Below are 26904 nucleotides of genomic sequence, written 5' to 3' on the forward strand. Positions count from 1 at the left end.
TTGGTACTAATGATATTTATTATCAGAGCTTCTTTGTAATACACGCTCGTATCATTTAATAGTAAAAAAAAGTCGCATCGTAAATTTGTATCGATGCCCTGATGTTTATAAGGATATCAAGAACAGTCATCGTGCAATGACCCGGGCGAGATAAGGCAGTGTCCAATTTTCAGCAATGCCACCATGGGACCGTGTCACCTTTAACATTGTTGGCGTAGCCAGCACGGCTGAAATATCGTCTTGTAAAATATGAAACTGGCCGAGTTCCATCGTCGACGTTACGGCGGCGTGTGTCCGCCCCAAAGAGAAATAGCTACATCGTTTCTCGGTTAAAGGAAGAATGGCAAGCAAAAGAACAACAGGCATCGCGACCTTTTCTTCTATTATCCAACGTTCGTCCGTCGTTTCTGGATGCACTAGAAAATTCCTTGAGATGCGCTTTCATCGGTTCCAATGAAATATCTGTTGAACTGAGAGACAATCTTCGAGAAAGCGTATTCCGTGTACAGTCTTTAGATACGAAGTAATAATTTCAGTTTCATAACACATTAATAACACAATCCATATTACGTTTATTTAAAAAAGTAATTGTCTACATTTAAAGCGAGTATTCGAATTTTGATATTTACAGTATTCGTATTTACGCCCTTGTAAAATATTTATACGTTCATATAATAACTCAATTAGAGATTATAAATTGTTCCGTATTTTGCTCACGAGAGAGATTAGTCTTATTAACACTAGATATACTTCAAGCTTTAGTCTTCCCCGTCAGTTGATCCTGAATTGCTTGCAAGGACATTCCTTTCGTCTCAGGTACACAGATCAAGGTAAATGGTATAGCCGTAGCCTCTAACAGGCCATAAAATAGAAACAAATATCGTTCGTTCAGAAAATTAAGCAGCGGCATGTAAGTGACGGTTGAGATGAAAGAGACAACGGCGGCTGTGCTGCTGATAATAAATGCTGCGATGCACTTTAGATGAGGAGGAAAGAGTTCGCCAAGCATCGTTGGTGGTAGGAGAGTAACACCCGAGAAAACTGTTATGTAGAAAGCTATCATTCCGGTAATCGCTAGTCCTTCCACTGTTTTTGAATCAAAACCAAAATCTAACAATTGAAACTCGACCGTTAATAGACTTAAAGATAACGTGATTCCAGTGCACGATATGACCATAAGAATTCTCCTCCCAAGTCTGTCCATTAAAAGCATTGATAAACAAGATCCAATGATACCACATGCCATCACTATTATCACCACTTGCGCTGGGTCCATCACGCTAACTTTTGCGGACATGAAGATCGACTCCATGTAAAACGAAATGTTATTGATTCCGCTCAATTGAGCGTACGCGGTAAGAATCGTAACAATAATAATCGACTTACGGAAATGAACAATTTTTAACTCCCTGAGAGAGTCTGTTAACGTTTGCTTACTGACATTTTCAACAAACTTTCGTAAGTCCATGAATTCCGATTCTACGTCATAGTCTCTATGGTACCATTGAATCGATGATTTTGCTTTCTCGTCCAAGCTTTTCTCAATTAAATGATGAGGGGATTCTGGCAGCCAGATGAAAAGAATCATTAGCAAAAGGCAAAAAACTAAGGCTATCATGGCTGATACAGTCATCGACAAATACGCTCCCATAACACTCATTATAAAGTTTCCTGTCGCTACGCCGCTCGTGCCTAGTGCCATCAACGCTCCTCGGATGCTAGGATCCGCTATTTCCCCTAGATATATAGAATAGCAGCTGTAAGTTATCCCTAGGCTGATGCCACTGCAAAATCTCGAGACGTATAACCACTCCACGCTGTTAGCCAAGATGATGAACAGCCAACCAAGCGAGATGGGCACAGTGCTGATCGTAATTGTTGTCTTGCTGCCGACGTAGTTGATGCATATAGCGCCTCCGATAGCACCGAAAAATCTTCCCAGATTGAATAACGACACCACCCACGATATTTCCGATAGTGTCACCGGAAATGTAGATTCTGCAGAAGTTAAGTAGTTGATGTACGGAGACGACCATCCTCCCACTAATCCCAGTTCCGTTATCAACAACCAGACTGTAAGAAAAATTCAAAATTATGATTCTCCTTTTATCTGGATGTTTCGCGGCCACTGCAACATTGTTAATATTACTGCGCAATATGCATTTCGAAAAGTTAATTGGTGATTGGTTAATACCTCCGCAACCAGCGATCCATTGCGGCCAGAACACTTTTTTCTTTAATTTCTCACTTCTTGCCTCGGTCATGATGAGTCCTCCGAAGGTAAGGAGCAGCTGACAGATGTATTACTTACATCAAAATTATATAGCTTTGAAAATAGTGAAACAGATTACATAAATGCAGATAACATCACGCATGCGTGCATTATTCCTATATATCCTATCATATGTTCAGGAATGAGATTTCCACGTTTCCATTTTTTAGTTTTTCACGAAAAACAAAAGACGTGGGGGGTAAAATGGGGGGTCTTGCTCGAATGAAAGCAATCACTTCTACGGTAATAACACGTTTTACTAACGAATGTCATAAATTATACTTTGTAGTTGTTTGCCCTGTCTCCATACTGTTGTAGAAATTGCTCTGTTTAAACAGGAAGATTGTAATATCAGCATATGTCAAAATAAAGAGTCTGATAATTGGAAACTGACGTAATTTACAATTCTATGAGACGACAGAGATCGTTTCAAGACTGCTTTTTTATTTAATCTCGCGTGATATATACTTAGTAATATTAATAACAACAGTAATATTATTAATACAAATATTTCATTGCAAAAAATACAAATATTCTTCTGGCTCTTCTTTATATACGAATCTCTGCTACTTGTAAAGTGGGAATGTATGGTTCCTGTTGCGTATAATGAAAGTGTAATCATTTTTATCAGTAATATCATTTGTCTGACACACATATAATTCCATAGCTTAATTAACTAACGAGCTGAGCTGTGTTTGATTTGAGCTAATATTTTATTTTTACATGAATTGCGAGATTAGCAAGAGCTTTTCTTTCATCAATATAGTTGCAAGATAAATACATAGTTGAACAAACGCACTGTTTGATATTTATTTTAAATTCTTTTTGTTCAAATAATATGTTTACAGACTAAAACGATCGAAATAAAATACACCCTGGACTTTTAAGTATAGTTTACAGGTCTTCAGCTTTGATTTTGAATTTAACGATCCCTTATGATGCAAATGAAAGTAATCTAATATATATCAGTTGTCTAATATATCTTTTTTGTGCATATATTGTAGGAATTTAATGTTTAATTGCAAAATTCCTTAATAATTCTTCACGTCATTGCCTGATTAAGTTCTCTGGTGGTTATTTGCGAAATACTGTTGTTTAGTGGCTTTTTGTGATAAGATAAGATACGTGTAATTACGTACAATTCGCTGAGTAATGGAGAAATTGAAATCTCCGTATATATGACTGATTATTTTATATAATAATCAACACTATATATTTCTTTCATTTTCGGTATATGTGATAAAGGTATATGATAAGAGTAATTAAAATATTCGTTCGTAGAAGTATCATTTATTTTTATTGAGATCACCTTTACTTCACACTTTATTCCAATACAGTCTGTTATCGTACCGTTCTTGTTATTTCCGAACTGCTTCCTCCTTTTTTACTCTCGCTAGCTAGCATGTCCTGTATTTCCTGTCAACATTATATCGATATCGATTATTTAATACCACGTCAACGGGAAACTGAACAATGACTGATTCGTCCACTGTTTGTACAACAGGAACAGACTACTACATCATTCTGTCATTACCCACACTCTCGCGAGCCAACTTGACATCTTTTCTATTAGAATCGAATTAGCAAATTTTTGATGAATATCTACTGAATCATCTCATACGCCGCTTCAAATATATAATCTATCTTCGAGCCTGGATAAATAATAAATTAATAAAATCGAATATACTGTACAATATTTAAAACAGTGCTTCTTCAAAGACATAAAATTCTCCTTTACAAATATCACATCGTCGACAGAATATTTGCAATAATCTGATAAGATCGTGAACGTTGTGAATCAGTTAAAAATTACCTGCAAGGTCTTCCCCTTGGTCTCGGGCATTTCGGTGATCGAATATACCAAGCAGACGGTCATGGCTATCGCGTACATCCAGAATACGTATTTTTCGGACATGAGATCGATGAGCGGTTGGTAGGTTCTACTACAGATGAACGCGAATAACGCGGACGTGATACTGGCAGTGAATCCGGCGATGCTCTTTAAATCGTCTGGGAAAAGCTCGCTGAGTATGGTGCTCGGAACCGGTATCAGACCGATGGACATCATCATGAAGAGTATCATCGCTAGGATCGGCAGCCATTCCAGACTTTTTGGTTCAAAATTCTGCTCCAGTAGCAGAAAGTGTAATCCCAGAAGCACCATCGCGATGATTACGCAGCCGCATGACACCGCAATGAGAACCTTTCTCCCGCACCGATCGATCAGATACACGCTGATCCAGCCGATCACTATACCTGGAATGCGAATATCGTATCCTGTATCGATTCGAAAATCCTCGAAATAAAATAGAAGAGAAGAAATAAACCGGGGCAAAAAGAAAGTTTCGTCCTTTTCTTTCGACGTCTTAAGTTATGGCAACAGTGGATGCGTGCTCTGGTGAGCTGTCGCTCTGACGAATGAAACATTTAAAGACCGAAATGAATTTACATATACATGTAAAACGTAGCAGAAGAAGCTAAAAAGTACATTTTTATTAAATTTTTGATCTAAATGTCGTTTTATGACTAAAAAAGAAGCATTTTAATATAATATAGAGCGGTATGGATAATGTATAATAGTTGGCAACGTAATGAATTTTAAAGCTACTTGTACAAGATGGAAAATGTAACGTATCATACCCATCAGAATACACATCCAGGGTAAACATAGCTTTAAAATGAGAACTGGACTATTTCGAAAATTCACGGATTATATCGGAATAAAAAGAAACGCTATTCTATCTTGAAACATATATGCATAGAAATTATCCTCTTTGTGTAAAATGTACCAATTCCAGTGGAGATGATCACGACGGTCGCCGGCTCCAGCGACGTCACTTTCGCGCTTCTTATGATTATTTCCATATAGTATGTCACGGTGTTTAACCCACTGAGTTGCATGAAAATGAACAACAGTATAATCATATAGAACGCGCGCCTATTCTTCCTTTCCATAACCTGATTGAGTTTGTCGCGGAAGTTGGTTGATTTGGAAGATTGCACGAAGTCCTCGATTATTTCCAACTCGACGTTCACGTTTGATTTTCGGTGATACCATTGGATTGTTTTCTTCGCCTCAATCGCATTATTCTGCCGCACATAATAGTGAGGCGATTGTGGTAGCAACGGGAAGACCGTCATGAAGCAGATGGTCAAAACTAGACTTACAAGTCCAAAACACATCATCGACATATGACTGCCCATTATGTTGCCGATCAACGTTCCAAATGGCATCCCATTTACTATTGTGCTGACCAGTGCACCACGGATGTTGGCTGATGCTATTTCGCCTATGTAAAAGGCGAAGCAGCTATAATACATGCCGAAAGAGATACCTAAAAAAATATCTTCCAATAATTGTATGTACTTGAAGTGACAAGATACATGTGCGATCTACCACAAACGTCGAATAAAAATTACCTGCGCTAACTCTGAATACGTAAAGCCAAAATGCCGAGTTAGCAAATATTATGCAAATCCAACTTATTATAATAGGAATTCCAGACATTAACAGAGATCTTTTGCTGCCGTAATACTCCATGGTGACGGAACCGCCGATAGCACCGAATAAACGTCCAAATGGTAACAAAGAAACGATCCATGATCCTTCTTCATCCGTTATAGGTATTTCCGAGTCTTCCAGGGTCAAGCGTGCGAGGAAAGGGGACGTCCAACCGATCGTTAGTCCAATACTGATAGCCATTAGAGCCACTATGATGAAATCCCTAATTGATGTTGTATGAATTCACGCGAAACGTGCGACGATCACATAATATTTTTGTAACATCGATATCTGTGTCTAACTAAAATAACACAAGGATAATGCAACGTACACAGAAATGTAGAACTGTCGACTAACCTGTCAGACAGGTGGCCCATTGTGGCCACACACGGAGAAAAGCCTCTATTGCCTTCAGTTTCATGGATGCGTTGAGCGAGATAAAGCGCAAGAATACTTCTGACGGCTCTCCGCCGCACCGGTTCGTCACTACCGCGGATTCGTTCTTCTAATTGATTTATATTTTCCTGTTTTCTCAGTTCGCATTCTCTTTCGGATCGTCGCCTCTCATAAATATTTGGCGCTCGGTATCTTAGCAGTGAGACATGATTCGTCATGAAGCTTTCGCTATCAGCGATACGGAAACTGCGTGCATTCGCGTGTAATATTTCAATCGAATTTTTGGACTGCCTCGAATATCGTATACCGCAACCTACTGATTGCACAACGTTGTACTATGTGCAATGTGAATAGAATCTGGCTCTCTAACAATTTCGAGCATCGTTATGGAAGTAATTATGAACGGATGGTTGTTGTTTATCGAGAGAAACACTGCTAAGTTTTCAATGATTCAGCTTCGATTCATGTACGTGTACTTTCAGCCTTTTCCCACGACAAAAAGTTAAAACAGAAAACTTTAACCACTGAGAACCGCTCTAATTAACAACGAATTATGTTTTCATATGTGTTATTGCGCTGCTAATATCGATTTTGGCATGAAAATGAGGTTCTTCATGACTTTAATAGAAATGAAGATTGGATCGAAATACGGTTCAACGTGCTATTACACGAAACGAAATATTTATGGTCACGCGTTAATCAATTTTCCAAATTGCACGATGACTGGCGAGAAGCATAATTAAAATACACACTGGAATTTGCTTGAGTTTAATGAACGAAATAAACGAATAGAAATAAATATTTTCAACCTTTATTAAATTGACGTTTTCATTTTTGCGCCAGCTTGCAAGCTTGGAGCATATTCCTGCGAAAAGAACGGTTTTTATACAACGTATTTCTCATGCTGATATTATTAGTTTCATCCATTGTGCTCTTGATTTTTATGATAAATTTCAATGTTTCGTTTTGCATCATTTCTGAATTTTAAGTTGTACGTAAAGGAAGAATTACTCGAAGAATGCATGTAATTTTCTAAGTTATAATTTTAAGATTCAATAGGATCGGTCGAAGTCAATGTGTATATCGATGAAATTTAAATATCTGTTCATTCTTGGGAATGGTTGTAATAGTATTGCGCCTGAGAATGTGAAATAATAGTTAAAAAGATACATATTGGAATGACATCACGCAGACATGTCGTATGCACGTATTTTGGCAATTATGAAATTAAGAAATACTTGCAAGGAAAACTTATTTTCCAGTCCTTGAGTGATAATGATTTTCAAACTTCTAGAATTCTAAGGAAAAAATCTAACAATGGTAGTTTTAGATGATGTGAAGTTTCTAGAATAATGTAAATTAGCACTTGATTCAAATGCTAATTGTCTACAAATCATTTAGTGTTTTCAAAGACAATAAAGAAAAATAGATAAAAGAATAGATAGATAAGCAGTATGATAGATAAAGATCAAATTACATTGTAAACTGGAGAAGTTGTCAGCGTGACGAGGCCAACTTGGTTCTGGATTTCCTTTGGAAGTTGAACGACGTTTCGAACGTTTGAAATCTTATGTCTCTTCATGCAGATTAGGGTTAACTACAAACTGCGATTCGACAAGGGTTTTCAGGGTCTGTCAGTTATTTGGTATCCCTAAGGGCAGTCCAGCGCAATCTAGCAACTTCAATATTTGATACATGTGGTCGGTTGTATGCCTGGCTCTTCGAACTAGTTTCACCGCGTGACTTGATGATGTGCAAATTGGATTACTTGCCCTCGGGAATCGCATAATTGAATTTGATCAGTTTTGCTTATTATCGAATGTACTTGCGATCTTATCGATGAAGTGCAGGATCAAAGTGAAAAAAAGCTTCAAGCTTGAAATTTGCCTTGTCATAGCGTTCGTAGTGAACTAAAATGAAAGGATATTAAAATTTGTGTATTTCCTCGTCCAATTTTCGAATGGATTTTTATAGGACAATTGTTCTGCCGATTTATGAAAGAAAGTTATAACTTGTTTGTCGATTGCGAAGTTAGTTCGAGCGATCGTATGGTTCCCAACGGTTCGCCAAAGATCCAAGGATCTATATGCGCTTTTATTGCAGAGAGAAAAGCTATTCCATCGTCGTACACGGATTACTACTTCCTTTATTTACTTTACGCAGGAAGCTCCGTATAATTTCGCAAGGTTATTCTTAGAGCGGTGTCGCTGTATTCGTCTCTGCGAAATGCACTTTTCGTCTTTTACGATGTTTTCTGAACTTTCCTCAAAGCATCGGATAAACAAGCCTCTACAACACATTTTCACGAGATATGTACATGTCCCGAGAGTTGCTCGATTTAGAAGTCTCTGGGCAATTTATGACTCGACGAGTTATTAGAAGTTAGTAACATTTGAATGACCATGATTACTTTTAACTTAAATTATTGAAATTTGTTCCCCGGTACGACAAGTTCGCAAAATATTTATAATGCCAAAACCTCACGTAGCAGAGGTATCTTGGAAATCCAGCTCACGTCTCTAGTTCTGTCAGGGAGAGAAGGCCCTGATATACTTACGAGGGGTGTGAGTACGAGTGGCTATATTATAGTTTACTTTTAAGGAGACGACGAAATACGTCAGAAAACGTGGATATAGGCGTAGGAAGCCTAAAGCTCGTAATGCTAGTCGCATGTAGATAATACATTATATATATAACTTATATGTACATATATATATATATATATATATATAAGCGATATATATATATATATATATATATATATATATATATACACCTACATGCATGTATGTTATTCTCTTGCCATATTTTTCTTACTTTCTCCTTTGCGTTGTCCTCTTCCTGTACTTTCTTTTTACCCTTTTCTTCTTGCCCTTTCATCTCGAACCTTCTCTTTGCCCTGGTCGTTTTTCTTTCTTTCCTTTTCCTTCTTCGACTTCCTTCTGGTCGTTCGCGTTTTATCCGACAACCAAGGGAGACAAAGATGAACTGGCGTACCAGCGAAAGGAGTTCCTGGTGTATAATGTAACGTTTCGAAAGCTATCACTCCTCAAGGTAAAAGGAAGGGGCTGAACCATAGTTGAAAAGGGTTGAAAGTAAAACCTAGCCGTGGAATAGGTAATGGCTAGGAAGGGAGCCAACGGCAAGGAGATATTCTTATACACCGTGTATCGTTTCATTTCGGTCGAATTTTTATGATTCCGACAGTGTCAAACCGTCTGTGAAATTATCCTATGATTAAGTGTAAAAATCGCTGCTTTTTATTCTCGCAATCGATAATGGAAGAAATGGATAAAATTTCTAATCGCTTAATTTGGGAAACGCCATGTTCACGATAGTTTCATTTAATACGCTCGATAATTATTTTTTCTTCTCTTTATTACCCCAAACGCGTTGTCATGCCGCGAAAGACGGATTAAATAAAATCTCTCGAAAATTAATTTTCTAATTTACATACAGATTGATTAGGGACCCACTCTTGCAAGATTTCTTGCGATGGATTTATTTTATTTTTTGCGCGTCACTATTCGATTAAGAGGATATTTTATTTAGAAGATTTCGTTACGTAGTTTATGACATTTCCATTTTTCCTGAATTTAATTTATATGAAAATCATTATTTAAATTTTGCTATTCTAGTTCGTTCAAGAGAATTTTATTCGTTTATTGTTATTTTCATTTATGCGAGTTTCTTTCGTGTGCTACGTTCCGATAAATAACTGTATATTTATTTATATGCTGTCGGAACACTTTAGTTTCTATCAAGCATACATTTGTTAGTGTTTATAACTTATGGAGAGCAGCGACGATTGTGTATATTTTCATTTAAAATTTTCATAATTCTTAATTTAAAAATAAAGACAAAATACTGATCACATTTTCGCATTTGCTTTTCACTAATTACTTAGTTAGCTTCGCCCGGAAGCGCAATTATGCGTACTTTATGTAACGAAAGAATTAGGCAAATTGATTTATCTCGTAAACTAAATCCGATGCGCTATTGAAACGAAGCTTATAGTTTGTGTAATTAACGTTCTTTGTAATTAAATTCGTAATTGTATTACGGCACACTCATCATTACCGTCAAAGTCATAAGCGGATTCGCTTGAAGTAGTCGAGTTAAGACTGAGTTTCGGTGTTGAATAATAGAATTCAAAGAGCTGTCCTTATTATTTTCCTACAATTAACGGATGGATCATTTTGTTGGAAATTAAAAGCATAACGAGAAATCGCTTCGAGACATTACTTACTTCGTGTATTATTATGTCACGAACTTCGTAAATATATCTCAACACGATTGAGCTAAATTGAAAATGATTTTCAACTTGTTTTTACTCATAAAACATTATTTAGGTGACCTTTCCGAAATACGATAACGGGATGTCAGACACAATAGTAGACTTTTTCTTTCTCTTTTGCCATTTTATGTATAGTTCGGCTGCAGATATTTTCCACTTTATGCTCGGTTAGAGATGCAAGAGATTCTTTTCCCTTTTCACCGACAGTTTTGCTTCTTTATTTCTTTTAGTCAGGATTTGGTGAAACGTTCAGGATGCCTAGCTTTTTTCTGTTGATCGATAATAAGAAGCAAAGCAGGGTAAAATTCATAACGTATTAGGGATCTGACGTTTCGAAGAGACGCGCAATCGATTTGCTCCACTCGAGAATCGAGATTCGCATCGAAATTTGAGCGTCGAGTGATCGTTGAAATCGGTTCATTTTTACGTTCTCTGTCCTTGTTGTTCTTCTTTCTTTGTATTCTATCTTTTTTCAGCAGAAAGATTGCTTAGTAATAATTACGTAAAACTGGAACACAATTTCGCTGAGTTTATTCACTTTATCATAAAAAAAGGCATCAAGTACGTACACGGACGAGGCAATGTGAAATAAACACGGAGTTTCAATTTTTACAAAATACTGGGCATTGTAATATTTCATTAGTCTTTGATAAATACAACGATAACAACGAAAATACAAATTGTTGTAAATATTTCCGATTGATCCGTGCTACGAAACAGTACGACGAATGGTCGTTAGTCTATTCAATAGAAGTTCAAATAGAAATTACTTACACCGCAATATTGTATAACATGTTTATTATATTTGCTGAAGAACGAGCCCATATATGCGCTAAGATTAGCGTTGTTTGCATTGCGAATGTCGCCTATGTTCGGTGTGTATTTTTTGCCAACTGTAGACTGAATTTAACACGTAAAACGATCAGATGGTATTCTCTGTTAGCATTGTATCTCTGAATTGTTTCGCGACTCCTGAAATCAACCCCGCAATGGCTAGGAGATTAAGGAAGCTTAATCAGACTTAGGCAAATACCATTGTCGGGGAATTCTAGTTTATGATATTTAGTTATATACCAAATTTCCCAAATGCTAAAATCTTTGTGGGCTTCTCGCGCTTAATTTGTAGCATAACTCTTCCTTAAACGAAATATGTCGGTACATATTTATTTTTCGCGTCTCGACATATTTGCCGGAAGACTTTAACACGAACTGAAGCTGGTTGATCCATTGCATCATTGATAATCGCGTGATCTTATCAAGCTAGTACATATTTCTTTCCAAGGTCGATCGTCATCATGATAGCTGTAATGATAAGTAATAAGGCGTAAAAAGCTATTAGGTACCCGAAGGATATTCTCCATCTCGTGCCAGCTCTTTTTCTTCTTTACTCTCGTTAAGAAGACTTTCGACGTGAAAGCAGGATTCTTCAGGCCAGTCAACGGAAGACGTAAAGCTGAAGCGAGGAGATGTCGGCTTCGCGGATGGCTTTCTTCCATCGTCTTTTCGTTTCATGGGGTTTTATCTCGTTTTCTTCATCCCGTATTATTTGTTCGCGCCGCTTTTCCATCTGAGAGAGAAAGATAAACCGAGAAAAGAAGCGGAAGAAAGGGAGATGGCAAAAGAGGGGGTGCCGAACGAGGGAGATGAAGGAAAGAAAACACAGACAGCGGTCGTGTTTCTCTTCTCCGTGATGCTCTATCCTATTACACGCGTGCGCTCGATCAATGATCGCATCAAACCGTCGAGAATGGTTAAAGCGAATGCGAGCATTAAATATAAAGCGTTTTCCAATTTTAGCAAGTGTTCCGCTCGAATTTTTTCCCGCGCAGACCAAGTTGCCCTAGTTCGTCGTATTTTCATACAGTCATACGAAACGTTTGTCGTCTCTGTAATTGCTTTTCACAATGACTTCCCCGCCGTTAGTAACGAAGTTACCGTCGTTGTTGCGAAAACTTTTGTTTTGTTTCATAGCGCGGAGCTTCGAAACATAAAAGACTCTATTCTCCTTCTCAACGACGAAAGAGAACGACGATTTTTCAGTTACGGCACCGTAAAATTTACCTATTCGTATTTGAATCGGCGAGTCCGTAAAAATGCTATCTATTATGTCGTAGAAATCCGAAGTAACAACCGTAGTCAAAGGAAAAAAGGAAGGTGCAGAAAAGAACGGGATTCGAGTGTTTTACACGAGTGAATTTCATTGTCGCTTAATGTCTGATCGAGTATCGTATAATACTACTTACCGTTAATCTCTGATCTATCTTAATCCGGGACATTTAAGTCTTGTTGCTAACTTTTGTATCCAAAAATAATAAAACAACAGAAAAATATTTATCGAAATAATGACACTTTGCGAACCTCCTAAAAAAGCTAAAAATGTTTTTAAACATCTACACCGTCTATATCTATATCTATAAAGTAGCTCACAGTACAACAGTTGAACCTACCCTATTTCTCGCATCCCCGATATTTGTTTGCCGCGTGTATCATCCAACAACGCTGCATCTGCTAATTATTTCAAGCGCCATATTTAAGGTATAGCTGTCAAGTCGTAATTTCTTTCCTCGTGGGCCGAGGCTCTACGTTGTTAATGGGAGAAATGGAAAGGTGCACGAACACTTGGCACGGTCGGCGGCCGTGTGTACGTACGAACGGAGGAGGAAAGGATTTCGCGAAGGTACGGGCAAAGGTAGAGGTCGTGGATGAAGTTGGCGGGACCGAGGAGGAGGACAGGGAAGGAGGTGGGTTTGGGGGGCGGTCCGGGACGAGTCAAGGGGTTGGAAAAGGGGCGACTCCGGCAGTCAGCGGGTTAAAGCCGCTCCGAGCGGGCGTTCCATGTGCGTTGCCTCCGCTTCCATGAAATTCCGACGGAATGTCGCGCAAAGAATGCTGTCGACGACGCCGTTGACTCACGTGTTAATCGCCTCGGATAGTTTACGTGATTACATCTTGCTCTTCGGCGTTACAAGTGATGTTTTGCTTCGATGATCCTCGAATCGATGTATCGGCGTGTTCACTTTAAGCTGTTCTACAAACTAAAAAACGAACTAACTTTTCGACTAACGTCCTGTCTGTGATATGTGTTATTTAACGAACGTACAGTGATCGCGATGTGTGTTTCTTTGAATGGATAACGAATCCAGGCTCGATTTATTTAGAAGATCGAGAACAGTTTTCGAAACATCAAAGTATACTGCGACAGGAGAAACGTCTCGATCTTGCGGTAGCGTTAATATTTTTCGCATATTTACTACGACACTTTGATCGAGTTACGTCACTTTATCGGAGATTTTTGTTCTTCTTCAATGATTTTTTCGTAGAGACAAATTGGTTTCGCTTTGAAGTTATTTGAAGTTGTCGGTGGTGTATGCACATTACGGTGAATATTGAAATATACGGGAAAACGGTTTTCATCCGTGACGAGACTTATTTCAATGGTATTGTTCGTTGAAAATAAATTCCGAATTTAACAACTTTTGGGATACTTTGATGGAGTATACTCGGAAATTGCGATGGTCCCTTTATTGACTCGATGTTTGAACTTTTCTAAACGTAGTCGGCACATGTATCGGCGTAAAAGTTCTTTGACACGACTAATGGCCTTTGCCTCCCGTAGAAAAAATTACCGGTCTATATATCATAAACAGCGCGATGAATCACCGTACCATTACGTTCGATAACACGTATAGTATACTCATATGCTTATCAAAATTTGCTTTCCGAGGAAATGTAAATTGTTTGCATCACTGTCTGTAAGGTTTGAGTCCGATTTATTACGAAAAGAAACAAACACATCGCATCGTCTCGGTAAAAAATAACGAGCTGAACAATTGATGGTTTTTTTCTCGGCGTTTCGTTCCCCTGAAATCAAAATCCTCTTACTCGTATAAAAGATTAAGCTGTTAGTAAATATTTACCTTGCGTGGAGTTTTCGGTGGTGGAAATCGTATTCATAGAGATCGAACTAAATTTATGGCATAAATTTTGTACATATATCAAGAGATTTATGTATTGGTCGGTTGTCAGCATTCGCCTAAACAACCGAATTTTTCGAATGATTCTCCCGTCCAAGAATTCGGCGTGCTCTAAGGCAAAATAACGCGGTTTAGGTAATCGACGGTATTATGGAATTCGGATGTCATTGTCTTGCGTGATTGACGGCACGAGTATGTAATGGTTAATTGAGGATTTGCGCATCAGGATAGCGTGCGATGCTTCATTGAATAAGTTTGTCTTAACGGAAGCTAATATTTACGAAACAGAACTTTAGAGAAATTCGATGTTCCGAAGCAGTACCGACGACGATTAAACTCGAAGGGTCGATCGAACCTGGCTTTTAAACAGTACGTAATTACGATCAGTCTTTCACGAAGCGAAAAACTTTTTTAATTTCGTCGATTGGTTTTTACGATGCGCAGAATCGAATAAAAATGACTCGCTAATTAACTCCGTTGAGAAACTTTTCGTGTCACCGTTTCGACGAAAACAAAATAAAGGAAATAAGTGAAACAAGAAAAAAGTATAATATCGCCGAAAAATTGCATTATTATGCGAGATATGTAACAAATTGAGTGAAACGTGATCGCATGACATTCACGAACGATACTCCTTGATTAATTGCAAACTAATACGCGTTCGAGAATCGTAGAGTTTCGATATTACTTAATGGGAATGGGAATTAAATCCAGACGTCCTTGTATCGTGAAATTCCGGCTGACGCGTGTAATTTCGTCGCTACAACGTATCGTTTCAGTGTCGCCGAATCGACCAACAATAGAAAAAGTAACAAAAAAAGAAAAAAAAGTAGGGTATGGAGAAACCGAAATCGCTATAGACAGTGCAATTAACTCGTTGACAGGTGTTCATCTCGCAAATCAATCGTGTGTCTGGTTCAGACGGATCAGTCACGAGCGCGTGGTTGGCATCATAAATGCACTTGACTGCAACCATTTTCTGTGCGGTTGCATAACCAGCCTCTCGGGAAAATTGCGTTAATTGCGGCCCAAATTTTCCAGCTTCCATTTTCACGCTGATAAAGTCATTGTTCGTAGCGTCAAAGATGCGTCCTCATCGGAGATTGTAATCTCTTAAGCCATACGAGAAGAGCGACTACAGAAACGATTAAACAACCGACTAGATGTAAATATACTTCCAGAGAATAAACCATTCGTGTTTGTTATTCATCGGGATATCTGTACATCAGGAGATTATTTATGAACTTTATCGGGTAACATCGCGGTATAACGAAACGATGTTTTATACAGGCTTACTAGATTCGGGGTAAGATAATAATTTTAACGAAATTATCGATTGGTGTTTGAAAAAGTTGGGCGAATAAGCGGTCTGGCGTTATACTACCGGCGTTTGGAAAATAAACGGGGCACTGGCTGAAAAAAGTCTGTCATGATCCATGTAGGAAGATTAAACGGAAAAACCGAGGACGGTGTATTACGTATTGCTAACAGAACGTCAGTGTCGTGTTTCCATGTTAAAAACTAAGCTTAAAAACCACCGCAAACTTTGACATTGCCGTCGCGTGTAATTTTGGACTTTTGAACAAAAGAGGCGAATGAAGTTGTAATAAAGCGGATAGACCGTACCCCGTAAACACGTCATTTTTCATCCGATGTTTTTCCAGAAAACAGATTTCATTCTCACCGACGAATTTATATGAGATATCGAGTTGGTGGTGCTTTCGAAGTGAAACTGGTGCATGGTGAAACTGGAACGAACTACATCTTTACCTCTGCGATTCGTCGGTTACTCGAATAATTCACATCGATGAAACGATCGGTGTGCAGGAAGCCGGTGATTGTGAAAGTTCCGCGGCGCGTTGAGATCAAACCCTCGAATTCGCAATTAAAATTGTTCGAAATTCTACCAGTCGACAGACAGTCGGCCACGTACTTAACCGTGTTCTTCGTTGGTGATTAGAAGGGAAAGAATGGTAAAACTGGGCGAGGAGAGGTGAGCGAATCGAAGCTCGCGGCTCCAGATAAGAGAGAAAAAGGTGTTTTAACGAGTAGACTGAGACGGTGGTGGCTCGTGGTGATCGATCCGCGTTATTTGCGGTGTATAATAGCGACGCGAGTGGGCCCAGCGTCAATTTGTCTCGCTTCTCACTAAGAGGTAGCCGGTCGACGACGAGGATTCATCGATCGATCGATCGGCGTGCGCGGGCCACGCGTATTGCTCGTGGACACCCGCTTGCAGCGTGCTGCTGTTCCTACCGTCACCAACCATGCATCCGCGATCACCCGAATACGGTTGTTCCGGCATCGGTGAAGGATCGTCGAGTGGATCGCCGAATTGACAGAGAAGGCTTGCTCTGTTAAGCATCGGAGGCCACGGCAACACTCTCGTGTACGCGTTACCGCCGGCGGGTGTTAATTAGCAGACATGTATGCCCACGTGCACGGTGATAACGGCATGTGCTGTTATCTGCCTACCGTGCTCTACCTCGAACGATACCGTAAGTTCTTCTTTTGTACGTTGTAGCCCTTGGTAGTCAAGAATCCTCGAACTTCTTGTTCAACTTTACCTTTCTCTGTGTATTATCATTGTTGAATTTTTATACAATTTGTTCCGTTTTTAAAACGCGTGGTTAACCGCGAAGATTACAGATAGCGGGAAGGTTCCCGAAGTTATTCTGAAAATTGTGATTTCAACGTTTACGAATATATCTTGAAAAACGAAATCGGATGAATCCGATAATATTGATATATTTGATATGTATCATCGGTAAGCGTGTCCTTTGTATTTGTCCGAGAAACGATTTAAAGTTTACGACGGAAAATAAACATATTTTTGTCTTTTACTTACCGTTTCTTTGTTACGGTCGATAGACGATCAAGGAAAAGGTAACGTTGTTCCGTTGCAAGTTGGTTGCGATACTTTGTGCAAAAAGAAGGATGCAATACCATGAATCCATTTCATGTGAAATACGTTTTCGTAGTTGAACGTAAACGATCAGGGGTTCGGTAGCGAGTATCCTTAAGCGATGGAGTATATTCTTGGGCGTATTAGTTTAGAGAATGGTGAGATTAGCGTTATTTTAAGGCGGCCGGCCTGAGTGCAAAACGAGCAACGAACCGGCGGAAGAGAGCGGACGTTAACACGGGCCCAAACTTATTTAGAGAAAAGATAGCGAAAGGTTTTGCATAATGAAGCAGTTAAAGTACGGCTTTCGTTAACGCGGAGGCGTTAGCCAACGCGGCTCAGGCAAATATTATAGCATGGTAATCGAATAAACGAATGGCGAACCGAGATTGTTCACGCCTTTCGTGTAAATTTGCGGAAATTTATTTTCTCGTCACAGTTCGGTATCACTGGATCGTGTGCAAACTGTTTGATAATTTACTCGATACGCGTCGCTTATTTTTCGCATCGTTTTACGCCGGATTTCGTCTCTGAAAAAATTATAAATCAATCTTCTTGACGATCGGTGACGACAAATTTTTCAAGGGACGAGTTTCAATTGCTTTAGAATACACAAAATACGTTAATTGCGATGCGTTAATTATTTAAAGTGCGTTCGGTATTTGTTTTATTATTGCGGCATAAACAGTTACGGTGGATAAAAAATAAATAGCTTTCCAATCTTTCCAGTTTATCGATAATCTTCTTTGTTATTCATTTCCTCACCCAACTGGCGCTTCCAACGTTTAACAAAGGAAAGAGACGAGGTGCGACGTATGTCGAGGTTTGAATTGTGAGAATCTTTTTTTCGACGCTTGATGATTTATATGGGAATAGTAATCGGTGATAAACGCTGAAATACTAATTAAACTATCGAAATTTAATTCTCGTTAGTTCGTTCAAAAACGTGAATACGTGTTGTGCCGATGAAAATTGCATGTAGTGTTAACATTCAACCATTGTTTTACCAACCGCTCCATTATTGTTCCGACGTTTATTTCGCTGTTAGAGAAGAAATATACTTTTAATTGTCAAGAACGAAGAAAATTGCGAAATGCATGGTAATTATACTTGCATTTTCCTCGGTCCGTTCAAAGTGCAACGAGAATACTTTTGGAACGAATTTAGTTTCACGTTAACCCTCCTTTTAACTTGACGAGGATTCAATGTGCGAATTATATTTCGATGGGACGAGAAAGAAATAGAGGAACGGATAATGTTCATGGAAAATATTTGAGATATTGCAGTAGGGTCAGAGTGTTTGTTTTTACGGCATTTTCAATGGTCGACAATGGAATCGGGACAAATGGACATTGAGATTATCGCGGTTTCACGCTATGGTTGCTCCAGACGACTGCTCGGTGGGCGGAGGATCGTTTTAGCTGTCACGCGCAGAATGGAGATTAAATTGGCACTGTTTGTACGATCGCCTTCGATGCCCACTTGTGATTGTTCTTTATTATCATTCGCGTACAATAATGAATGGTCATGTGGAAGAAATAGACTTCGAAATTGTTGGAAACTGTGAATTTTTATGCCTATCCCTTCTCGATCAAATGGAGAGAGCAACGGCTTTTTCCCCCTCGCTAAACTGTGATTTTAGGTAAGGAGCTAACGGGAAAGTTATTGGATCTGGATGAATCTCTGTTCGAGATAAAAGTGCGGGGAATATTGATAACGTATAAAATAATTAAATGGCGTAGACGTGAAAAGACCAGTTCGGATATTATTCAAATATAATCAGTCATGCTTCATTATTCATATCCTGTTCATATTCTTCGATAAAAGTTTCTACGAAATGGCGGAGATTATTGAAGCCTACTTTTTCATTGCGTTATCTATCGACTGAGGAAGAATCGATTCGGAAAACATTCTACCGGCAATCACGATCTTATAGCCTATATGTTATCCTAAAGACGTTTTCGATCTACTGATCCCTTTGATCGTTGGACTAAGATCATTCACTGGGACAGGGACATTGTGTAAAGGCTCGTGTCGACTCGATCCTAGAAAATTCCCAATAATTTCTCAACTTTCCATAAATGCTACCTTCTGGCTGACTTTTCAAACCGTGAAGCGAGCCAGCTGCATTTTGATTCAATTCGATCATCCTAGGATTTCTTAAATACGACGGAAACGTATTTCGTATTGGTCTTTCGATTAATCGTTTCGTGATAAACAGCGGCTGTTTATCATAATAAAGAATATCTGATACTCATTCCCTTCCTATGCATTCTTCGCGGGAAGCAATTTATGATTCTCGGTGGAGATACCGTGCAACATTTTTCCACTTTACTGTCACGGTGATGGCACGAACAGAAAAAATTGCATGAGTTACTGTCAAAACCGCAGCTCGTTATAAGAATCCAGATTTTGTGGCTCCCTGGGAATCTTTTCATTACGCGAAGTAGTTTAATCGCTATATCCTGCCACTGTTAGTTTTGTAATTTCAGTATCAATGTTAATTCATAGAGATGATAAAAATAATAATAAAGCTAGGGGTATAAAGTTAGGTAAATGTGTTTGATATTTCGTCCAATTTTCAGGACCTTAAATATTGACCGAGATATAAACTTAAATATTGACACGCGTTAGCATGATGGAAACTCGCGTTTAGCGAAATATATTTATTCATTCCAACGTGTATGTATAATTTATGCCTGAATGGTATGAAACTTCTGATACTAAATTACGGGTACGTCGCTCATGCAAATTGAACGCGGTCGGGGGCCCGAGGATGCAAATGTACTACCTCCCGAATGTATACCAACGTGCCGAACAAATGAGTTAGATAATAGCAAGAGAAAAGTAGGGGACTCGCATAGGGAAGAAAAGGGAAGAAAAGATCGCGAAAAGGGAGAAAGAAGGAAAGCATCAAGTGGAAAAGCCGACTGGATGTCACGGATCCGTTTTCCTTTCCTGACAGCGGTAACGTGCAGAACCTTACCAGGAGGAACATAAAATTCTTCCTCTCTATGTGGAACGTAGGTATTCCTTCTTTTTCTCTTTCCTCCCCTTTTCACCTTGCTTCGCTCCCAGAGTTTTCTTTCTTCGTGTTCTTTTCACATTGATTATTTTCTTTCACGTTAAAACTGGCATTAAATTGATTACGTTATTAAGTTTCGCTTGCCCATGTTTCATTCTAGAGCCGTGTTAATTAGAAAACTCGCGAAACCACATGAAGCTTATTACGCGGAAGGAAGATTTAAAACATATCGCAATTCTCTTTTTTTTCTGTGTAATCTACGGTGTTTTATATGTGGATGTTTTGTATTACGTTCTAATGAAAATTCTTGCGAAAGAAGAAAAATTTTCTCATACTTTTCGATACTTCGGCGCGTTGGTTTTTAAGTATTCGAAAGGTTTTGTCGTCATTCACGGAAGAGATATAGGAGGAAAAGTGGCACGGAATATTAAGGGGAACGGAATTACTTTTTTATCTCGACTTAACGTCAGCCGATCGACTCCCCAAAGGAAATTTATTACCTTTAATTTTTCTCGTTTTTTCTTCTTGAGTCACGGCTGAGAGGTTTGATATTTTCTTGCGATTTTCATCCCGGTTGCTGGCAAAGAATTACTTTCTACTCAATGAAGATGACGGCCTATCAAATGGATCTTTTCAGTAATGCATGAAGGAGAAGTCTCGAACGCTTTAATAGACGACGTAGTTTGACACATCGATAAAAATGGAAGAAAGATAAAAAAGAACAAAAGATAAGACTATTAAACCTTAATTCAAAACTGATACCTATTGTACCGATATATTCTCTGTAAAAGATTCGATTCAACGTTCAATATAAGATTCCTTTCGCTTCTCTTTGAATTTTTAAGATCTTCTAAATGGAACTTGCTTCCATTTTCATTTCTATATCGAAATTTCCTCTTCCTTTTCCTAGAAATTGTGTTCGTAATAACGTGTTGGCAAAGAAGCAAAATAAGGAAGTAATGAAATGTACCAACAATTTGCTAACCAATTAACAGAATTGTATCAGCACTAAAAAACTATTTGAGAGCATACGAGTTCGTTTATACAATTTTGTTGTCTTTTTCTACATTTCATAGATGTTAACCCATTTATTAATGTTTAAAATTAAGACAATAATCTGTCTTCTTCTCCTATATCCTATTCAAGTATTTGAAGTTAATCAGGATTTTAGAGTATGGACGGTAAGCAGATAGATTTTATATAATAGCAAATTGATATACGCGTCTTATAGAATCGAAAAAAAAATGGAAAGAAATTTTTTTGAATCTCTTTGGTAAAAAGATTTTGTGTATCGATACTCGTAACTTTATTTCCCGTAAAAAGCAATTTCGACCTTCTGGTAATGTATATTAAATATTTGGAAGTATCGGTATTTTCGTATACGCTGTCCCTTCTGACTAAAATGCCAAGCCAATCTTTCATCCTACAAAACCATTTCCTTTAACGCGAATTTTTATCGTGTAAAACAGTTCCTACTTCGCGGAAAAACGAATTTCTCGGATTTCGATGCATCTCCAAGTCACGTTCAGCCGCATTTGTCTCACGCTGGTGTGTTTTCGCGACATGGGAGGAGGTAGGATCCAATTATTCGAAATTTCCATAATTCTAGAACTACAGGGCCCGTATTCCTGTAGCCCGTAAATTCCGAAAATCTGTATTCCGCTGTTCCCTTGTTTATCTTACGCGCCAGACGCCAGTGTCGGTAATATGATGGCCTGGATTAAACGTCTGCGAATTCTCGCGCAACTTCCAATTGATTCGCGTCTAAACTCTCTGCTTTTCGTCCTCCATCGAACCGGAGCTGAATCTCGATCTCCGATCCTTTTCCATTGCTTCGAATCGAATCGAATCGAATCATGTTCGAAGATTATTCACAGCACATCCGAAACAATAATTTAATCTGTCACCACACCGTTAGATGTGCCGTTCTCTACGTTTGCTCGTTGGAATTTACGATGTATTTAAAGGGCGGTGTTCCTTTGGTACGTATAACGTATATCCGCGGTGGTATATCATGGATCATCGGCCAGAGGGACGTTTCATCCACTATTTTTCATAGAGTTTCGAAATGACAAGCATCGTTCCATTTACGTTTGTACACGCTTCTATAAAGCATGATAAATGTTCCGGTTTGTGCGGTTTTGCGTGTATCCTGTTTGCATAAACTTAGCCCGAAGAATGTTTCGTTTCGCGATATTATGGACGCACGTAAAGAATTCCTACGATTTTGGTTTACGACGGAGGGAGAAGCCCGCCCGTCATTCTCACGAACATGAGGTAGCAAGGGCGTGCCAGATAAATTTCACTGTTCATTACTTTAGCCACTTATTCCATATTTGTAGGTTCACTAATTGATTTTCCTTTGTGGAAGATTGGAAGAGAAGGATAAAGATGTGTGAGATTTAACTATCGTTTGATAATTAATTTTTTATATAACTGGTATTCATTGCAAATTGCGAGCTTACACGACCTTTTTTCCTACGAACAAGCTAATGATCAGTTTCAAATATACTAAAAAAACATACTAAATATACCAGCCAGTATTAGGTATTCCAATTGCGATTGAGCAATTTCAATTATATGTGTAAATTATTATCTTTATTATTTATTATAAATTATTATCATCTGTTTATGTTAAAACGAAATTATACGTGGCTGAAAACTATCCTGTCCGTTAACATGATTTTGATCGCAATTCTGTCTTGATTATGTAAAAATATAAAATCTCTATTGCGTAGGAAATCAAGGTTTAATTAATTGTTGTGACTGTGCATTGCATTTTCAATAGATTAAATCATAGTTGCCATGATTTTTCTCACGTTAAATAAAAGAAAATTTACAATGATTTAAACGCTTCATCGTCGCGATGATTGTGAGAAACGTTGTCGAGACACGAATTCCGTAATTCACTTCGATAATTAGCGTGCTTTAATTAGACGCACGTCGACGAAAAGGGGCGTCCTTTAATTATTGCGTGCGAATTGTGTCACCGGCGCACGTGTTAATGAACGACGAAAATAATAGCGTCTTCGTTCATTTGTTTCCGTTCTTATGGTCGTGTCTTTCGTTTTAATCCAGATCCTGAATTAACGTTCCAGGGAAAGCCTAAATTAGTTTCTGCGTTCCACTCTCTGGACGTTTCAAATTTCTGCTTGACGTTCCTGATGAGCATTAAGTTATTTTAACACGATATTAAAAGAGAAGGATCATCTAATATCATTTATTAAACATACATTCGTTGTTGCGATTTTATACAAGACATAATAAGATGACAATTTAAATATGATAATTACGAAAGATAGATGATACCTATTTTACGATATATAAACCAATGTATCGTATAAGCCAATCTCGAAGTTAAAAAGAGAGGAGAGACAAGCGAAAACAAATTTGCGTTTCCTCCGTTTAACATTATGCTAGGACAGTTCTCATCCTTTCTCAAAAATCGCTTTTCATTAAAAATCCGGCGACCGGTGGCTCCTGTTTCCAGTTGTGTCGTTTACTTAATTAAGTCGTTTGAATTTATTTCGCCCCTTAAGGAAAGAGTTAAAGAGTTTTGAATTTCGCATCATAAATAGAAAGGAAACTCGTTTCTAAACTTGGTCGCGTGAAACGTTGAACGCTTCGTGAATCGTGTTTACAGTCTCGTGTCAACGGTCGAGCCTGTGCTTACGACGGAGAAAAGAATTTTGTTAATTATCGAGGATCTCGTGTAAGAAACGCGTCTTTGTAACTGAAGGGGAAACAGTCACATTTGCTTGAATCATAAAGACGAAAAAAGATGGTCATGCTTGGCACAGTTTCATTGCTGTTCGCCAAGGTAGATGACTTTACCTATTACTACCTTATTACCCCTGAGAAATTTTCTCCTTATTGCTAAACCTAATACCATGTGGAACTACGTGCAACTATACACCAAAACACAGACACACTAAAAGTAATAATTTGATGTACAGTTTACCAGAGAGTTAATTCAAAATTGATCGTTTGAATACCTTAAGCCGTTCTCTTGGTATTAATAAGTAATATATCGTATGTATACTCTCGTCACACTGATAACTGACGATTATATCGTATCTTCATTAAATTCGGATTTTTTCGATTTTGGAGATTGAAAAGCAAATTTTTGAAACTGGAATATAGAATGATTTATCTGAAAAGTAGATGGTGCGTACAAAGAATGAAGTTTATATACGTTTATCGTAAATTTATATACGTTTCAGTGTACGTTCAAACGGATTTATGTAAATTTTGCACGCTAACGTTATCGGCACCTAACGCGATTTAAGTTTTACGACGTATATGCCTATAACGCATCACATGTACCATGAAACGTGTATACGTTCTTGTAAAGGGTATCCATACCCGGCTGGGTTTTTTTTCGTTTACGCGGAAAGTGGTTTTCCCATTTTACGGTGTACCCGAGACGACGCAAAAATGGAACGCACGGAAAGGAACGCTCGTTACACGTACGTATGCCGAGCTTTTCAGAAATCAAAGTGCCACTTTGACTCTGCACCGGCACGCCGACGATCTGTTTCGATTTCCAAATTCTCGCGCTTGTTCCGTGAACTTCTTTAATTTACGAGTTTGTTTTCTAAGTGTTTCATTTTAATCGTGAGATTTGTGATCGACAACTTTTTATTTTTGGAAACCGTATCAATACGTATTTATTTCGTTTAACCCTTACGCTGCGTTATTTATTTCTCCAATTATTTTGGAGTAGTTTCGATGTAACGTCCTATTACAGTGTCCAATGTGGCAGCTTAAAGTGTAATATAGCAAATTATTAAACTTACAGTTAACGAATTCGTGAAACAAAGAATTGGCGAAATTACGCTTTAGCTGATGCGATATTCTTAAACACGCTATTCAATGAACATGTTCAGGCCCTCTGCCTTGCAAATTTCAAGCGTTTGGAGCAAAGAAACATCTGCAAATTGGCCTCGAAAAAGCCAAAGGTTGCTTTCGGAATGGAGCATTTATCGGTAATTGGCCCCTTAGCGTTCCCGTTTAACGGAACGGTTAATGATAATTAGCTCAGCCCGTTAGAAGGATCCGCCTAGTTATCTAGAAAATGATTTTTGCGTTACAGCTTATGTCTTTCTTACTTGTTTTCAGTTGCGTGGAACAATGCCGCTATTATCTACTTTTACATTACTAAAATATTACAATATCAAGAGGCTTGGTAATTAGAAATTTACATTCAATCTGAATCCATAACCACATTGCCGAGAACATTATTAAGAAGACGTTTATTAAAATCTTCCAGTACTGACATGACTTTTGAAAGGTATTTAAACATCCTAGCTTGCAATTTTAATTGCACGTTCTCTCTACCAACAACATAATTAACGATCATGAAACCTTTATTAACCCTGCAGATTGTGTGGCCGTCCTGTCAGATACACGTGAAATCTTTTGACAACTATTTTTGGACAGACATGTTATAAAGCTTGGCGACAAGAGTAGACATTAAACCGAGCAACATTATGCATGAGACATATTAGATTCATTCAACAGTAACGTGTCAGCGGTTTGTACTTGGTCATTGACTCGACAAGATTTATACTCGCGTAAAACGTTATTACACAATGTGTTGAATGATAATCGCATTATCCTCTAGCTTCTAGTGCAATTAATCATATTTTGCGTCTCTCGCGCTACGAGGTCACGCGACGACGATCCATTCTTCCGAGGAAAGTTCTTCGATTCAAAGTACATTTAACTCGAATTCAGACGAAAGGATATCCGTTGCTTGGCGCACAGTTTGGAAGTTGGTGAATTCATCGAAGTAGAAGGAACTCGTGAGTGGTGGGGGTCGATGGAAGGAGAACGAAACCGGCAAGAGTCGTGAAAATTCGCATTATCATCGAACGAGAAACATTTATGTCGTTATTTGCGTGGCGCAGCGCACCGTAATTTTATCTGTTAGCATATTGTGCTACGAACAAAAGAGGGTCGTGAGCTCTCTCGAAAAGGAAGTGAAAGAAGAACGTACGAACGGACAAGAGCTGATCGATCCCTTCTGTAACTTCAGGATTTGCCGAGGAAGTAGTACGAATCAACAAGTGCGCCGACCACTCATTCGCGATTGTCTAAACTATCCGGAAGGAAATCGTCGAGACGATCTGCAGATTTTCAACAATGTTTGAGTAAAACCCGCGGACCGATTATAAAAACTCCTCGTGGTGGATGAAATATTTGAACACGTGAGAAATACTAACGGATAAGCTCTTTGAGGATTATGAATTAAGAAACGACGATAGAGACAGTAATTTCTAAAAAGTAATAATTCTTTAGCGTAAAAAAATTAAAATGGGATATTCTTGCGATTTTTACATACAAATTTAAACTATCTATAATCTTTTCCGTGCTTTAGAATGCTCTAGTATTTTATACTTTATACTAATATCCTACTATCTCCATTGGGAACACATTGGTTTTTCCACTATTCTTTGTGAATCAACGTTGAGTGCATATGGGAATCTAAAGTATTTCCTTCTGTTCTTATAAAGTTGCCATTGCCTCTT

General features: G+C 38.3%; 3 protein-coding genes across 10 annotated transcripts in view; 1 reads left to right on the forward strand and 2 right to left on the reverse strand.

Moving 5' to 3' along the window:
• The window catches only part of LOC117236049 (disks large 1 tumor suppressor protein-like), a 440507-nt gene that overhangs the window by 42586 nt on the left and 371017 nt on the right, over positions 1-26904 (forward strand). Inside the window, exon 1 of one of the 6 annotated variants that reach the window (XM_033498655.1) lies at positions 16033-16939. The exons of the other annotated variants lie outside the window; for them this stretch is intronic. Within the exon in view, the coding sequence (XP_033354546.1) occupies positions 16867-16939 (73 nt within the window). The 5' untranslated portion in view covers positions 16033-16866. Of the gene's footprint in view, positions 1-16032; positions 16940-26904 lie in introns of those variants that run through there. 6 annotated transcript variants of the gene reach the window in all.
• Positions 553-2324, reverse strand: LOC117236051 (facilitated trehalose transporter Tret1-like). The gene is made up of 2 exons (XM_033498661.1): positions 2195-2324; positions 553-2073 (listed from the first exon to the last, which is right to left on the reverse strand). The coding sequence occupies exons 1-2, from the start codon at positions 2262-2264 to the stop codon at positions 752-754; spliced, it is 1392 nt and encodes a 463-aa protein (XP_033354552.1). The 5' UTR covers positions 2265-2324; the 3' UTR covers positions 553-751.
• On the reverse strand, positions 3543-6390 carry LOC117236050 (facilitated trehalose transporter Tret1-like). Of its 3 annotated transcripts, none has more exons than XM_033498658.1 (5): positions 6132-6390; positions 5693-5983; positions 5062-5607; positions 4086-4528; positions 3543-3688 (listed from the first exon to the last, which is right to left on the reverse strand). In XM_033498658.1, the coding sequence occupies exons 1-5, from the start codon at positions 6193-6195 to the stop codon at positions 3614-3616; spliced, it is 1419 nt and encodes a 472-aa protein (XP_033354549.1). In that variant the 5' UTR covers positions 6196-6390; the 3' UTR covers positions 3543-3613. The 3 variants fall into 3 exon arrangements, with proteins under 3 accessions (XP_033354549.1, XP_033354551.1, XP_033354550.1); XM_033498660.1 differs by having other exon boundaries at positions 5693-6075; positions 6132-6265; XM_033498659.1 differs by having other exon boundaries at positions 5693-6071; positions 6132-6243.

Source organism: Bombus vosnesenskii, unplaced genomic scaffold, assembly GCF_011952255.1.
Source record: "Bombus vosnesenskii isolate JDL3184/JDL3185 unplaced genomic scaffold, Bvos_JDL3184-5_v1.1 scf7180000013339, whole genome shotgun sequence".
Taxonomy (NCBI): domain Eukaryota; kingdom Metazoa; phylum Arthropoda; class Insecta; order Hymenoptera; family Apidae; genus Bombus; species Bombus vosnesenskii.

Bases quoted from the DNA above. Each gene is read 5' to 3' on its own strand.
- LOC117236051 (XM_033498661.1), bottom strand. From the start codon at position 2,264: ATGACCGAGGCAAGAAGTGAGAAATTAAAGAAAAAAGTGTTCTGGCCG. The intron at 2,074-2,194 runs GTATTAACCAAT...TTTTTCTTACAG, and splicing joins ATGGATCGCTGGTTGCGGAG to TCTGGTTGTTGATAACGGAA.
- LOC117236050 (XM_033498658.1), bottom strand. From the start codon at position 6,195: ATGAAACTGAAGGCAATAGAGGCTTTTCTCCGTGTGTGGCCACAATGG. The intron at 5,608-5,692 runs GTAATTTTTATT...ATATTTTTTTAG, and splicing joins CGTATTCAGAGTTAGCGCAG to GTATCTCTTTCGGCATGTAT. The intron at 3,689-4,085 runs GTAATTTTTAAC...TAATGTTGACAG, and splicing joins CCAAGGGGAAGACCTTGCAG to GAAATACAGGACATGCTAGC.